A 15,919-nucleotide genomic window follows, 5' to 3' on the forward strand; every position below is an offset into this window, starting at 1 on the left:
AATCCCCAGAGCGACAAGTTTTAAGCCAATCTAATTAATTATTCATACTAGATCAGCCATTTGCAATTTTCAAAAACAAACATCAAATTCGAATTCAGCGACCCCAAAAACCCCTGAGGAACGAATTTCTATCGAATAGCATCAATCTTCAAATTATCCGCCATATTGGATCCGCCATTTAAATTTTTTTTTAAACTGACCCAAAATTCGTAATCAGCGACCCCGAAAACCCCCTAATAACAAGTTTCAAGCAAATCCGATGAATTTTTCAAAAAGTGTCCGCCATGTTGGATCCGCCATTTTGAATTTTTAAAAACTAATAACAGATTCGTAATCAGCGACCCCGAAAACCACCAAGTAACAAATTTTATGCAAATCTGAGCAGTTTTGAAAAAAAATGTCGGCCATATTGGATCCGCCATTTTGAATTTTCAAAAACTCACATGAGATTCGTAATCAGCAACCCCGAAAACCCCCGAGTAACGAGTTTCAAGCAAATCCGATGAATGTTTTAAAAAATTGTCCGCCATGTTGGATCCGCCATTTTGAATTTTCAAAAATTATTATCATATTCGTAATCAGCAACTCTAAAAACCCCCGAGTAACGATTTTCAGGCGAATCCGATGATTAATAAAGTCTGTAATTTACGTGCTGTGTAATGGAAATATACCATGGGTAACGGAGGGGAGTTTTCTTCCATTATACAGCTTCAAAATGTTATGATTCTAATATAAAAAAAATAAATATTATAAATAAATTAATGACAGCATTTGTTTTCTTTGTTTTTAAATAAAACAATGTTTTAAAGATTATTAAAAATTATTATTATTTACGTCCTAAAAACTAAATTTACTGCGGTAACGGAGGGGAGTTTTTATTGTGTCGATGAACACTGACAAACTAAAGATTCTTTTAAAACTAATTGTTTTCATTTTGTTTCATCATTTTATGCAATAACCATAACTATACTGACACTACAAAGAGTTTTGATGTATTTATTTCTATTTTATCGTTTTTGTTTATATTTTATAATTATATTTGTGAGTGGTAACGGAGGGGAGTTTTATTTCTGCACAAAACTAATTTAATTCTAGGTAAAAATAACTAACAAATATTTTACTTTATTTTTCATGATTCAATTAGAAATAAAATAATAAGTAGATATTACCGGGCAAAAGATTTTTTTGTATTACAGAATTAATATAATACCTTTTCTATAAATGAAACTTACTTCATGAACGGTAACGGAGGGGAGTTTTTATGCTATATAAACACGTGTATCTTTAAATATTTCAAATTTTCGATTTATTTTTCATAGGATCCGATTAAATCATGATGAATGCTATTATTAGGACGTAAAGATTTTGAAAAATTATTATTATTTATTTTTAAAAATCTAATGTACGTGTCATGTGTCCCGATTGTGAGAATGACCCATAAACTGTTTTTGTTAAATACCAACACTGTGTGTGATAATCGACTAAAAAGCGTTTTTTCAATAAATGCAAAGTACTTTTTTTCCAAGTTAATTAATTGGAAAAGGTAAATGTAATGCATTTTCTTTTAGTGTTTTCCTTATATTTTGTATTGCAATATTGCATTGTTCCAATCTACGGTTGAAAATAATTTAATTTTCCTTTTTCAAAATAGCGCCAATTTCTGGGTGTGAGACACAGCATATCTCCAGTTGTGAGACGGTGTCAACACCCATCTGGGCAGCATAAAAAATACGACTTTGCAGGCATACTATTTAAATTTTGTTTTGATTTTTTTTTCTAGTATTTTTGGGCATGTCAAGTGGAAAAATTGGACAAGTGCGAGTTGTACTCGCACTGCAATGGCGGGTTCCGCACACAAATATTAAAACAATACTTGCAACATTGATCGGTAATTGGTAGAATTAAAATAAACAAGTATAAAAATATATTAAAATCATTTGATAAAAAAAAAACTAAAAAAATTAAAGTATTGTATATATCTAATATTGTAAACAATAATAAGCAGAGGAACAAAATTTTCAAAATTTATTATAGTTCCTCTGCTTATTATTGTTTACAATATTAGATATACAATACTTTAATTTTTTTTAGTTATTTTTTTTATCAAATGATTTTAATATATTTTTATAATTGTTTATTTTAATTCTACCAATTACCGATCAATGTTGAAAGTATTGTTTTAATATTTGATGTGTACGGAACCCGCCATTGCAGTGCGAGTACAACTCGCACTTGTCCAATTTTTTTTTATTTTTAGTTAAGAAATTAAAGTCAGAGAACAATCTCTCATTTATTCTCTTAAAATTTCACTCTCTTCCTTAAAATATTTAATGCCACGTGTTTAAACTAAAAAAAATTAAAAAAAATTTTTTTTTTTGAAAAAAAAAATTTTTTAAAAAATTTTTTTTTAAAAGTTTCTTAAATAAATTTTTTGTCGTCAGACTGTAATAATACACCAGGATACCAATTTCCAGCTCATTAGGTCAAATAATGTAAAAGTTAGGGAAAACAAATTTTTTTAAAAAATTTTTTAGTTTTTCCTTGACAACGCTATGGCCATCATTACATATCAAGTTCTCTATATTTTTCCTGTAATATTCGAGTAAAAATACACCGGCATGCAAAATTTCAGCTGTCCATGTCGAATAGTTTAGAAGTTAAGGGGGGGGGGGAATGGTCACTTTTTATGTATTTTTGGACAAAAATCTTGTTATTTCCTTGACAACGCTATGCCCATCACGTCCAATCACATTCGCTATATTTTTCCTGTAATCTACGTGTGAAAATACATAACTGTACCAAATTTGAGCTCTTTAGGTCAAATAGTTTAGCCGCTAGGGGGGGGGACACGATTTGGCTACGGACAACAGAGTCTCACCAATAGGGTTCCGCCGATACACCGTAGGTGTACGGAACCCTAAAAAAGTCAATTGATTCAGAAGAAATCAATTTTAATGCTCTTGTTGAAGCTATTAAATTGTGTTTATTTGATAGTCATATTTTTGCGAATAAATATTATTATATAGTATATAATAATATATATTATTAATATATTTAATTATTTCTACTAAACATAACGTTTTATGTCAAACTTATTAAATTTTAGCAATTTTTAATGAGTGTCTCACAACTGGAGACATTTACTTACTTTTAATAAAAGTTGCGTATTTCTGTTACCTTTCGAACGGTGTATTTTATTTACAATTTCGTTTACCCGTTTACAATTTACGGGTCAAAAATAAAACCCGTCTCACAACTGGAGACTCACCCCCAATAACAAAATTATAACGACATACATATGACATGTAAAGCAAAACAATAAAATAAATAGACAAAAACAGATTAAGAAAAAAATGTATTGTAGTCGACGAGTATATATTGACTTCGGTCCGTTTCGACATCGTAGGTTGATTATATATGTAAGAAGTTTTTTTTGTTTGTAAATTGTATTTATAAATTGTTTCATAAAAATAAATGAAAAAAAAATTAGTGTATAAGTACGTAGGTTGTAAGTTCGATTCCCTTCGTCGAAATTTTGTTTATTTTCACAGGTTTACGTTATTTCTAAATTTCAATCATTGAATACTAAAATTTGAAAACTTAATACCAGAGCTGGGTAAATATTTGAAATGAATCTATTTGAAATACCTATTTGAAATGAAAAATGGCATTTTCTATTTTATATTTCAAATAGAAATGAAACAACCATTTTGCATTTTCTATTTTAAATAGATTTACAACCTATTTTCCATTTAAAATTCCATTTCCATTTTCAGTACTATTCAATAGTAATGCAAATTTTCACTGCTGAATTAAAACCTTTCAATTAAAGGTCCACCCCCATGGCAGCGTGAAAGCGGAAAGCGTTAGATAATAGGAACTTATGCTACAATGGAAATCTTCTTATTTCCTTTGAATCGAATGTTTTTATTGGCTAAACGCTTTTCATTTTCCTTTTTCACGCCGCCGTGGGACTGGACAGACCCTTAATGCGTTATCAAAAATCAAAGATCTTTTTTGTAAGTACAATACAATCCTTCCATCATCGGCTCCTGTCAAACGACTTTTCAGCCACGCTGGAATGATTTTACGTTCAAAAAAAGGTCCATGGGAGACGACATTTTTGAAAAGCAACCCATATAGCACAACATTTTTCAGAAAGTTTGCAGCAAGTTTGCGGTGCAAAGTTCGGAAGTTTGCATGTCAAGTTTGCAGCAAAGTTTATGGATGTATAAAAATGTCTGCCCGATTTAAAGTTTGCAATGCAAACTTGCTGAAAATTTGCATGGCAAAGTTAAACTTAAATGTCTGCGCATTAGTTTTCTATGACAGTTGAGATACGTTAACGTTGAGATTTTTTAGAAAGTTTGCGGCAAATTATTCTCAAGTTTGCTATAAAATTATTTGTAAGTTTTCCGTGAAAACTTGTAGCAAGTTTGCATTGCAAACTTTAAATCGGGCAGACATTTTTATACGTCCATAAACTTTGCTGCAAACTTTCCATGCAAACCTCCGAACTTTGCACCGCGAACTTGCTGCAAACTTACTGAAAAATGTTGTGCTATGTGGGAATTGCTTTTAAAAGCAAACAAGCATATTAAAATTAAAAAATTTTCGAACTGTCAGGATACTCTAGATCTTATAATAAAAATTTTTTAAAAACCATTTTGCATTTTATATTAACCTATTTCAAATACATATTTTGCATTTTGCATTTTAAATAAGAAACAGACAACTATTTTCCATTTTACATTTTAAATAGGTTTTATGAATCTATTTGGCATTTTGTATTTTAAATAGAAATAAAGAACCATTTTACCCAGCTCTGCTTAATACTTCATTTACTATATATCCATTGTTACCCGTAGAAATTTCCATATTGTGGCCATAATATGGCATGAAACACCTTCCCAGATCGGGCCAGCTCTGGCCAGACTTGGCCACGATCTGGGAAGGTGTTTCATGACAATAATAGGGACTCCAGATCTGACCTCGATTAGGGCCATGGCAAAATTTTTACACAGGTAGTCTCCATCTTAAATATAATTTACCTAAGAACAGTAATATTTTATGAATAATAACTATTTATTAATATTATTTATTATTTTGTTGTTAAATTATTAATAATTATTAATTTACAATTATAAATAACAATAAGATATTTATTGCGGCAGTATTCTCAGCCAGCACTGGACCAGTACTGCGCCAACACTGTCTGGAAGCACTGACAGGCAACTAATAAAGAAGTTTAAAGTAATGTAATGACAAAAGCTAAAATTCATTTGTAGTTACAAAAGTTATTTTGATAAAAGAAATAAATTCATTATTCAAGTAATTAGGAAAGTCATTGCAATTGATAAAAAAATAATCAGCAATTGTTATTATTTTAATTAATAACACCAAAATTTATATGGATTCGTATATAATGATACGAATGCTTGACGGATAGAAGAAAATATGGGCAATTTGCCAAAGGAATTCTTTCGATTTCTTCGTTTGAGTGCAATGATTCATTCATCGTCAGCCAACCCACTAATAAATATCATTGGCATGTATGTGGGGGGCACTGTATAGACTTGTATGTGCTATGTGCATGTAGACATATTGCCAGCATTGCTGAATAAATCTTTTCTGAACATTAAACGATCATGATGATTGGATACCAAGCAACTGAGATTGCTTTTGTATTTATGTATAGAAAATCGGGAATAAAAGTACTTAAATGAACATTCTTCTTTTCAACAATCATAAAATTGATCTCGTTTTCAAAATAATCGCGCTTCCTTCAGTATATAATATCGTCAAGAATTTAATTACTCTCTTTGTTTTGATTTTGATAAATATTTGTGAACATTGCACTATACGACGTATAGGTATATTTAGCATCACCAAGAAATTGTTTTTCGATAACTGAAATTTAGGCCATCAGGTGGTTCCAACACGAAAATTCATTGGTTCAAATCAAAATGGAGATATAGGATATGAATTATTTCATTTCTTTTATCTAAATGATACAATTATTCTATATCTAAACTTGTAAAAAATACATCTTATTTTCAGTTCACTTTTGACTAAACCATTTTTTAATAAATTGTAGCTTGGAGAGTATAATTTAAAGTCCTATAATTGACTCAATCTAGCTTTAAACTTAAGTTCCTAACGTTTTGAACCTTTAAATGAACGACGATATTTTTAATTCTACTGTTAATTCGTATTTTTCTATAAACAAATTATTTTGTAAATTAGAAAAATACTGTAGTTTTTAATTAATTTTTTTCTCATAATTTTAATTTGTATTCAGTTTCTATTTTAGAGGAAAGACACCCATTTGTAAAATCTTTCTGTACTTTTATTCATACAAAAACAATTAATAAAATACCTTTTTCTTTGAATGAAAGTAATTTTTACTTTTCTTATTCATTCCGATTGAATTCTGATTGCAGTATAATTACCAGAATGTCAAACTAACACTGCGAATGACATGAAACTAATTTCCACATGACCTTTTGATTTCTTCCATTCCCGTTATTAATATATCGTAAAGTTTTAATCATTTTCAGCATTAAATTTTAGGAATTGTTTTAATTTAAACAATTGAGTATTAAAATAGGCAATATGTAGTGCTAGATGGAATTCTAGACAAAGGAAGAAGAATTTGGAGACTCAAAACAAGTAAAATCGATGACAATTTTGTTTATTTAATGGCTTCAACGAGTTGGGTTAATTTTAGAATTAAACTGACAAATGCTGAATTAATCTGAGGGGGGATAATTGTAAAAAATGCATGCGAACACGGAAGACAGGTTATATTTGAATATGGTGCGACCTGATTACCTGACCTCTGAAGGCGTATCCGTTTAAACGTTATTGAGCGAGAGGATGGTACACTGATGACTCGCGCATCCCATTCTGATTAACTAGACCTACACGTGGTAGGCAATGACAAAATTACATTCTACCTGTCAATTTTGGCCCTTCCGAAAAATTGCGGAAATTACAAAACGGACGCCATATTTAGACAAAAAAGAAGAGGGCAAAAATACAGGGACTAACTGACCTGGTTTTCCGAGTTGAGAAGTTTGAGCTGCTCGTTAATGAGGCTGTACTTGGTGCTCTCCTCCTTCCTCAGCTGGCGCTCCTTCTTCAATTCGGGACTCCAAAAGGTCTTGATGCTGTGCATCGAGCTCCCAAGTTTCTGATTCGTCAACTCGAGTTCCTTCTTGAGATTGCCCAATTCACGTTGAAGATCGTTGTTCTGATGTTGAAGTTCGCCAATATAATTGCCACCATCGCGAAGCATGTGAGTATTCGGACTCTGACGGGCCGACCTCGAGCTGTAGAGGTCATCGTCAAGGTAGAGGCCTCGGTCTCGACTACGCTCCCTCGGATCCCTGATTGGCACGAATTCCCGATCGTGATCAAGGATTCCCGCCGATGCACGATCGAGACTCGTGTACCTGGCCGAGAGACCGATTGAGTTCGACATGGCTGGCCTTGACGCACTTCTTGAACGATGATGAACACCAGCTCCACTTGACATACTCCTGCCCCTCTCGTCTATCATCACAGGACTGCCTAGGTCCTCGTCGCGCGAATAATAGGGACTTCCAAGCGCATGATGGTGGTAACTTCCGTAACCGAGATGTTCGGGCGAATTATTTCCACTTCGGGTTCCGCGTTTTCGGCCCAATGGACTGCCGCGACCGCTCGCATAACTTCTCGAGGGACTACGGTCGACCGTCGGCAATTCCCCGACTCGACGACCACTTCTAGGAGAACGTGTTCCGCCTGGAACGGCCACGCCGCTTCCGCTCGAGTAGGGGTCTCTGGACATTCTCTCTTGAGCGCAATCTCCCTGTTATTCCCCCCACCCCCTCGATTTTCTTCTCTTTTCCTTCCGTCTCTTCTTCCTCCTCCGCCTCTTTCTCCAACTCTCCTCTCGTTCGGTCTTCCTGCACCTTCCTCGTTTTCTTTTTCGAAATGCGTTGCCTGGCTACGCAAATCTTTTTCACCCCCAACAAAATTCTTCCAGTCCTATTCTAGAATTATTCACCGCAAAAAAGGGAATAAAGCGTAGACCGGTCATCGGCGACGTCGGGCGCGATGTCGCCTCACCTCACGATACGAACGGCTCATCTCGTTCATAATTTTTTTTGGCCCTTTATTCTGAAGTTCACATTGAATCGAAGCCTCTAACGAAAGGTGGCGGTGATGTCGTTGACGACGAGACCGGTGAATGTGTCACTGGTGTCCCGTCAAGTCGTCCCGACTTTTTTTACACAGGACGATCGATCGTTGACCTTCTTTCCAGAGAAAACCCATGAGAGAAACTTGAATCACTCGCGAACCCCTCGCTTTTCGTATATCGTTATCTTTTTCCCATACATACTTTCTCGTTCAACTCCTTGCTCTCAGTTTTCCGGCTTTGACATGCGCGCGACTCTTCCTTCCTTCCATTCGAAGCCGCAGGGGTTGAAAATTAAACTGAAAAACGCTAAATTTTTACTCAGAGTTTCATCCCCTTTTCTATCGGTGCTTTTCTCTTGATTTTCCTTCTGTCGATTCACACGCGGCTAGCAAATCACTTTCCGAACTACCATCACCACCACTACTACCGGCAACCACAAGGGTGGCGCGAGGAACGAGGTTCCCCCTCTAAACGAAGGAAAGGAAATTCACGGCACGACAGACCCGCGCGAACTGACTGCCAGTTTTACCCTTCTGCCTTCTCTCGCAGCATGCAACTACTACTACTATTAGTTTTACTACCACCAGTGAAAGACCGGCACAACTATACACACATCTTTTCCCGCTCGATTCCTGCCTTCTCTATCCATGCTTTGCCCCACTCGTCTCTCCACACCCTGCGCGCACCACCCACACACACCCGCCTTATTCCAAACTCTCCCCTTGCGTCTCTCCATCGCCCTCCGGAACACGAACAACTCCAACGAAGCGGGTTTGCTTTTGATGCAATCGCATGGCACAGGAAAAATCTCTTTTTCCTTTCTTTTCCCATAACAATTGGGAAATATTTTTTTCATTTGTCTGTTGTGATACTCGGAGTGAAAATGACATTCCTGGAGGGGAGTGAAGTTTTCTCAAGTAGAATTTTTGAAATTAGAGAATCGTTTGTGATTGGAGACACCTCTCACGTTTTTATCAAAAAGGTGCACCTATAAGGCAAAGTTATTAGCGTCATTTTTTATGTTGACCATAAGAAATAGCTGTACCTCCACCTACTATAATATAGATTTAGAGAGTAATTTAAAGTTGTTAAAAAAAGGAGGCACCTGAAACTACACTGTAAAAAAAGGGAGTTAAATTTTAACTCCCCAGGGGATTCTATAAAAGTCGCACCCGTTGGGGAGTTAATGCCAGGAGAGTTGGATAAAGAGACTAAAAACTTTACACCCAAATGCTAAATCCTCAAGGAATAAATAACTCGTGCGGGTGTTGATGAAGGAAGTTAGTAAATTAACTCTCTTTTGGAGTTGATTTTTAAATCGAAAAATTTCACTCCCAACTCCAGAGTCCATTAACTCCCTAAATTTTTTACAGTGTATCTTCAGTGTCAACTTAGGTTCACTGTGAAAAAAATGTAGGAAAAAGAAGTTTTGTCAATCCATAGGCAACGAACAGTAACAACCCTTTAATTGCAGTCAATAAAAACTAACACAACAACTCTTATTAAACTATAGTTGGCATTTTCTGTTATTATTATATACAATATAAATATAATATATATATATATATATATATATATATATATATATACTAGGGGGGCTTCGCCCCCCTGCGCGCTTCGCGCGCCAACCCCCTATCTCTATTTTTATATTTATTTTAATTTTTATAAATTTAAAGTAATTTTTTCTTAATATCAATGCATCTTAATAAATTGCATACAATACATGACAAAATACACATAGATTTTGACGTAATGTAACAATAGTTATGGACCTTTTTTATCTATATGTCAAAAATTAGATTAAACTTTGACATATATTTTGACCCATTTTAACCTATAGGTTAAAAAGACGTCAAATTTTACATAGATTTTGACGTATCATAGTTACGTTTATTGTCCTTTATTGTCCCTTTTTAAGTTGTAGTTAAATAAAAGTCAAATTACACATAGATTATGACGTAACTAAATGAGGGAGTAAAAATAAAACGTAAAAATTAGGTCAAAATGATAGGTGCAAGAGCAAACACAATTTTAAAATTACCTTACATTGTTAGGTCAGATGGCAAACTTCACCTCATCATTAATTCTGCGCGCGGAAATTGTTTGACAAATTTTGACGTCTATGTCAAAGCTGCCCTCAAACTTGACCTAAATTTTGAGGGTAGCGGGAATTCTTTGTCAAATTTTGATGTGTAGGCCCTCAAAATTGACCTAAAATTTGAGGGTATCGCAAATTGTTTGTCAAACTTTCACGTCTAGGTCAAAACTGCCCTCAAAATTGACCTAAATTTTGAGGGTAGCGGGAATTCTTTGTTTTCAAAGAAAACAAATTTCAAATTTTGACGTCTGGGTCAAAACTGTCCTCAAAATTGACCTAAATTTTGAGGGTAGTGGAAATTGTTTGTCAATTTTTTATGCGTAGGTCAAAACTGCCCTTAAAATTGACCTAAATTTTGAGGGTAGCGGAAATTGTTTGTCAAATTTTGACGTCTAGGTCAAAACTGGCCTCAAAATTGACCTAAATTTTGAGGGTAGCGGGAATTTTTTGTCAAATTTTGACGCCTAGGTCAAAACTGCCCTCAAAATTGACCTATATTAACGTAATGTGAGGCCGTTATTTATCCTCTTTTTGACCTACAGGTCAAAAAAATAGGTCAAATTAGACATAGATTTTGACGTAATGTGAGGCCGTTATTTATCCTCTTTTTGACCTATATGTCAAAAAATAGGTCAATTTTGACATAAGTTTTGACGGCCCTTTTGGGATAGGGCGCCCTTACAGAATCTTGAAACAGCGGCGGCGGCGATATCTTTTTATAAGATAGACAGATATATATATATATATATATATATATATATATATATATATATATATATATATATATATATATATATATATATATATATATATATATATATATATATATATATTTTTTTTTTTATTGCAGTTTTAAACTAATATAAAAATAAATTCTTAGATCAGAAACATTCTTTAAAATAGTGACAATATTGTATTCATAATTTTAAAAAATTTTTTTATCAACATTTTATATTTATAGTAATCTTTCCAAAAAATAAATATGTATAAAATTATTTTATAATTGGCAAAAAAAATTGAGATTAATTTGATGAAAATTATCACATTGAGAAAAAAATATTTTCTTTAAAAATAATTGATAAGATTAAAATTTTCAATGTTTGTGTATAAATATCGACATTACCATGTAGATAATTCAAAAAGATCTGTTATTATCTATTTCGTCACTATAAAACGTCCCATAAGTCTCGGATGTTCGTGTGAAAAAAATTTCTATATTAATTTCTTATTTAAAATAAATTTTCAAAATTTATTATTAATTATTATTATTAGATTAATATTAGGTATACTAATTTTTAATTAGTTAACTACTAATTTAATAGTAGAAAACCACTACTAGTATATGTTTGTATTAAATATTTTTGTATATAATTTTTAAATTTAATGTTTGAAGTCATTTCATTCTTTATGTATAAGTGGCACACATTCCTGTAAGAATTCAAATTACTTCTTATTAAATAGATAATATAACCCCGTTTAATAGTTTCTCAAAAATCTTCATTAAAAAAGTTAAACAAGTTTAACTTCTGAATTGTTGAAATTTAAAAAAAAATGTCACCCAAGTTTGAAAGTACATAATTTTTATCCTACTTGAGGCACATTATTGTCTCAAGGATTTTTCAGATTGTTTATACCCCCAACTATACTTCCATTATTAGCCATAAAGACTCAGGTGTATTTTTGCTGGTCTTTATTTAGATAAATTTTTATATTCGAGCTTTCGTCTTTCTATGAAAGACCTCCTCTGGTTATTCTATTTTATAAAATCGATCTAAAAAAGTAACATATATCGTTAAAAAAGTCAAAGCCAGGAAATTTTTTTTGTTGCTTAATTTTTAACCTTACGTTATTAAGAATACGTGGGACAATCATGTAAATAATCAACGCGACAGAAAAATGCCGAACACGCGAAAAAGTTTACCGAGAAGAGCACGACATGTTCAAAGGAACATGCTTTTTGAAGAAGAAAAAGGAACCCTGCATGGACATGGAATAGCCGATTAGACTTAAATTGGCAAAAACTAACATTGAATACAAATGTCTTGTATTTTAAGAATTATTTGGTTTTTTGATTTCATATCTCAACCAGAGGCTGTAAAAGGAACAACGCGGGTCACTTCGCGACGGGAGCGGCTTTTTTGGCGGGAGCTTGAGGCGACTTTTTGAAATATTTTTTAATGTGAAAAAATTTAATAAATTACGTCTTTGATTTACAAACAAAACCTATCAAAATGTTTTTGCACAATACTTTATTTTGTACCAAAAAACAAGTCCTGAAAATTTGGCAATTTTTGGATCTTAGAACGGGAACCTCCCGTTAACAATAACCAAAAAATTTCCACGAAAAAGGAATTTGTTATCAATATTTTACCAGCTTTTGTATATGTGTATATTAATTTTAGGAATACACACTGTTAATTGTAAAGTATAGGAAGTGATCATAAGCAATACTTTTTTAGTATTTAGTTTTTACTAAAAATTTAGATTCAGATTTAGAGACCTGATAAAAATAATGAAGCATAATTAGTTTAATTTCCAATCAGGAAAAAAATGTGAACAAGAAATGGAATTTTAAATATCTATAGTTTTTATATATTTCGAAAATCTTTTTAATTAGCAGAATACTGATTCAAAATCATAAACTAATTATCAATGTAGTTAATTAATGGGAATGTAGTATGTGACTTCTAAACTACTAATTAATAATTATCCTCCCTAAAAGAAGGAAATTTGATATTGAGAATGACGGAAAATAATTTGTCACGTGAAAATGGAAGAAAAATTAGTCTACGAAAGGATAACTCTTTCAACTATAATAAAAGCTGATCTGAATGGTATAGAACTCGAAAGAGTTGTGAGGTTTGGATTTTCCTTTCGTGGCCCCGGCGAGTACGACGTCGCAATCAATGAAGCTACGTTTCACCTAACAGTGCTGTAACACGAGAGGGTAACAAAAGACAACATGTATATATGTTACCGGCAAAGTATGTAATCAGGCATTTTATAAAATACCTAGGCAGTATATAAAATGCCTGTCTGTCTCAGGCAATGTGTATAAAAAAAAGATTTTCTATACATTGCCTAGGCATTATATAAAATGCCCACTAGACTTTAGGCAAAGTATAAAATTTAGTTTTATTTCAAATAATATACATTTTTCTGTTATAAAAATATTAACTTTCTTTTGTAATTTATTTGTTACAACACGGCATACTTGAATGACATTTCGACTGACACTGGACCTTATTTTTTATGCATAAATATTTGTTGCTTTGACAGTTTTTTACAAGAACATTTTACAAAACCTTGGCCTGTTCCTTTTTCTCGGTAGCTTTAACATTATTAACATCACTTATCAACTGCTTATACCGTTCGTCTGATAAAAATATACTGTTTTTTGCCATTGCATTTTTAATTTTAGAAAATTCGGAAAAAATCTATCCCTTGTCACTGAAACATTTCCTATTTCTGCACTCATTTTAAGTTCAAATTTATGTTTCTGCGACTGATTACCTCAAAATGTGAGAATTGACTGACAAAATTTGTATTTTCTGTTAATTAAGTATTATTCTTAAGAGTTAGAAATATTGAACTTCATTGTATAAAATTACTCACTGCTAACATGCAGCTATGTAAACATAGCTAAAATACTTATTGTTATATACTTATTATTTTCTATTTGTAATAGAAAAATCGTGGAAAGTGTTTATAGAAAAAGGTAGACGTTTCAAGCTGCTGAGACTATTATATACTTTACCTTATGCTCGATGGGCATTTTATAAAATACCTAGGAATTTTATAAAATGCCTAGGCAATATATGAAAAAATAATTTAATTATATACATTGCCTGAAATGGACAGGCTTTTTATATACTGCCTAGGCATTTTATAAAATGCCTGGATTTCATACTTTGCCGGTAACATATATACATAGTGGTGGAAAATATTTTTCCCCCACCTTCAATTTAACTTCAGGTTCAGTGAAAGTCCAACGAACTTGAAATTATTAAATTTAAAAGAACAAAAGAATTTTGGACGCTTTTTTTGTGTGGCGTGAATAAAGAGAAAAGAGAAGATTGATTTTTATGGAGAGATAGAAAAAAAGAAGAATTTTCTAACCCTCAAGTTATTTTTCGATCAATGAATTAGCGGGTACGTGAGATTGGATCGATAATTCGACGTACTCCATAGTGAGAGAGACTAGAGCAGCGTCGCTGAAAGCGTATTCCACTAGTTGAAGGGAAACACGCAAACGCAAGCTCCTACGTCATTCCCCGGTGGTTGGAAAAACGTTTTTCACGTTGCATTTCCCGTTTATTCCTTCGGGTCTGTTTGACCCTTCAACGATTACGCAGAAGAATCGACATCAATTTTCAAAATGCTGGTGCTGCGTTCTGTGAGGAATCAGATCAAGTTTCATATACTATATTTACATGTTTTGTCCAAGGGTCATGACCTCCTGGTGGCGCGAATCTTTAAAGAATTATTATTTAAATATTCGTTTCAATAATTGAAAATTAATTTAACAAAATAGGATGAAAGCAGAGTTTATTTGCATTGCAAGTTAACTCTGATTACCTCCTGCAAACCCCTGGTTAGCGACAAATTTAGATGGTAAAAGGAGTAAAGCAGGTGTTCCTAGAACCTTATTAAATACTGCTTGACCCTTACTTACAGAATTCTTTCCTCTCGCTCATACCATATTTGAGATCATTTTTAACTAATTTTTATAATAACTTTTATTATTAATAAATGGCATTATTATTTAATGATTTTTACTTTTTTTTAATTTAATCTTGACCAATAGCGAATTCATAGATAATGTTAGTATATATGTGAGGATTAATACATATCCATTTATATATAAAAAAAATTTTTTTTAATTAAATATTTGTTAATTAAATTATTTAACGGTGTATATAATTATTAAATTGCATACTTATAACTATACAATACAGAAAAATCGGAATAAACGCAAACCTACGAAATAAATAAAATCTAACGCACGCGAGACTTGAACCTACGACCTACGAACTACGGACTACGAAACTAACGCCCTAACCACTATGCTACGGAACCTTACTGAACACAGACGCTTTATTTTCAGTGACTTGTTGAGTTATTGGTTTTGGTGATTCAATAAAGCATTTATTGACACTAATACACTACAGCAAATAAATAAATTGTTTAATAATAATAACCTACTTTAAACATTCATAAATTAATATTTTTATTATTAAAAAAAAATGTCAAAACATTTCAGTTAAAAATAATATTTATAAATTAATAATAAAAAAGTACATGTTTCGGTAACCTATTCGCAGTTTGAAGTTAGTTGTTGTTTACATTTTTGTTTTTAATTTTTTTTTAATTTTTCTTTTCAAATATTTTCAATTTTAAAATTAATGTATTGAAAATCTTCGAATTGTTGCAAAGAATTTTATCAAAAAATTTGATAATAATAGAATTCCTTCAAATAATTTCTTTATTTAGAAAAATAACTAAATTCTCGCGAAGAATTTTATTAATATTTTTAAAAATCCGAATTAAATTCTTTTGAAAAATTTCTTTGAATTTTTTTTTAAACTAATGGAGTTTCTTTAATAATTTTAATTGGAAATTTCGAAAGCAAT

The 15,919-nt window shown here is 32.2% G+C and overlaps 1 protein-coding gene across 2 annotated transcripts in view; it reads right to left on the minus strand.

Annotated features, from left to right (window-relative positions):
* Nucleotides 1–8,804, minus strand: part of LOC122506404 (ELKS/Rab6-interacting/CAST family member 1-like) — a 436,083-nt gene extending 427,279 nt beyond the window's left edge. For both annotated transcript variants that reach the window (XM_043618552.1, XM_043618551.1), the window contains exon 1: nt 7,058–8,804. In XM_043618552.1, the coding sequence (XP_043474487.1) occupies nt 7,058–7,834 (777 nt within the window). In that variant the 5' untranslated portion in view covers nt 7,835–8,804. The remainder of the gene's footprint in view (nt 1–7,057) is intronic.
* Between the last annotated feature and the right edge of the window lie 7,115 nt (nt 8,805–15,919).

This window comes from Leptopilina heterotoma, unplaced genomic scaffold, assembly GCF_015476425.1.
Source record: "Leptopilina heterotoma isolate Lh14 unplaced genomic scaffold, ASM1547642v1 Lhet_417, whole genome shotgun sequence".
NCBI lineage: Eukaryota > Metazoa > Arthropoda > Insecta > Hymenoptera > Figitidae > Leptopilina > Leptopilina heterotoma.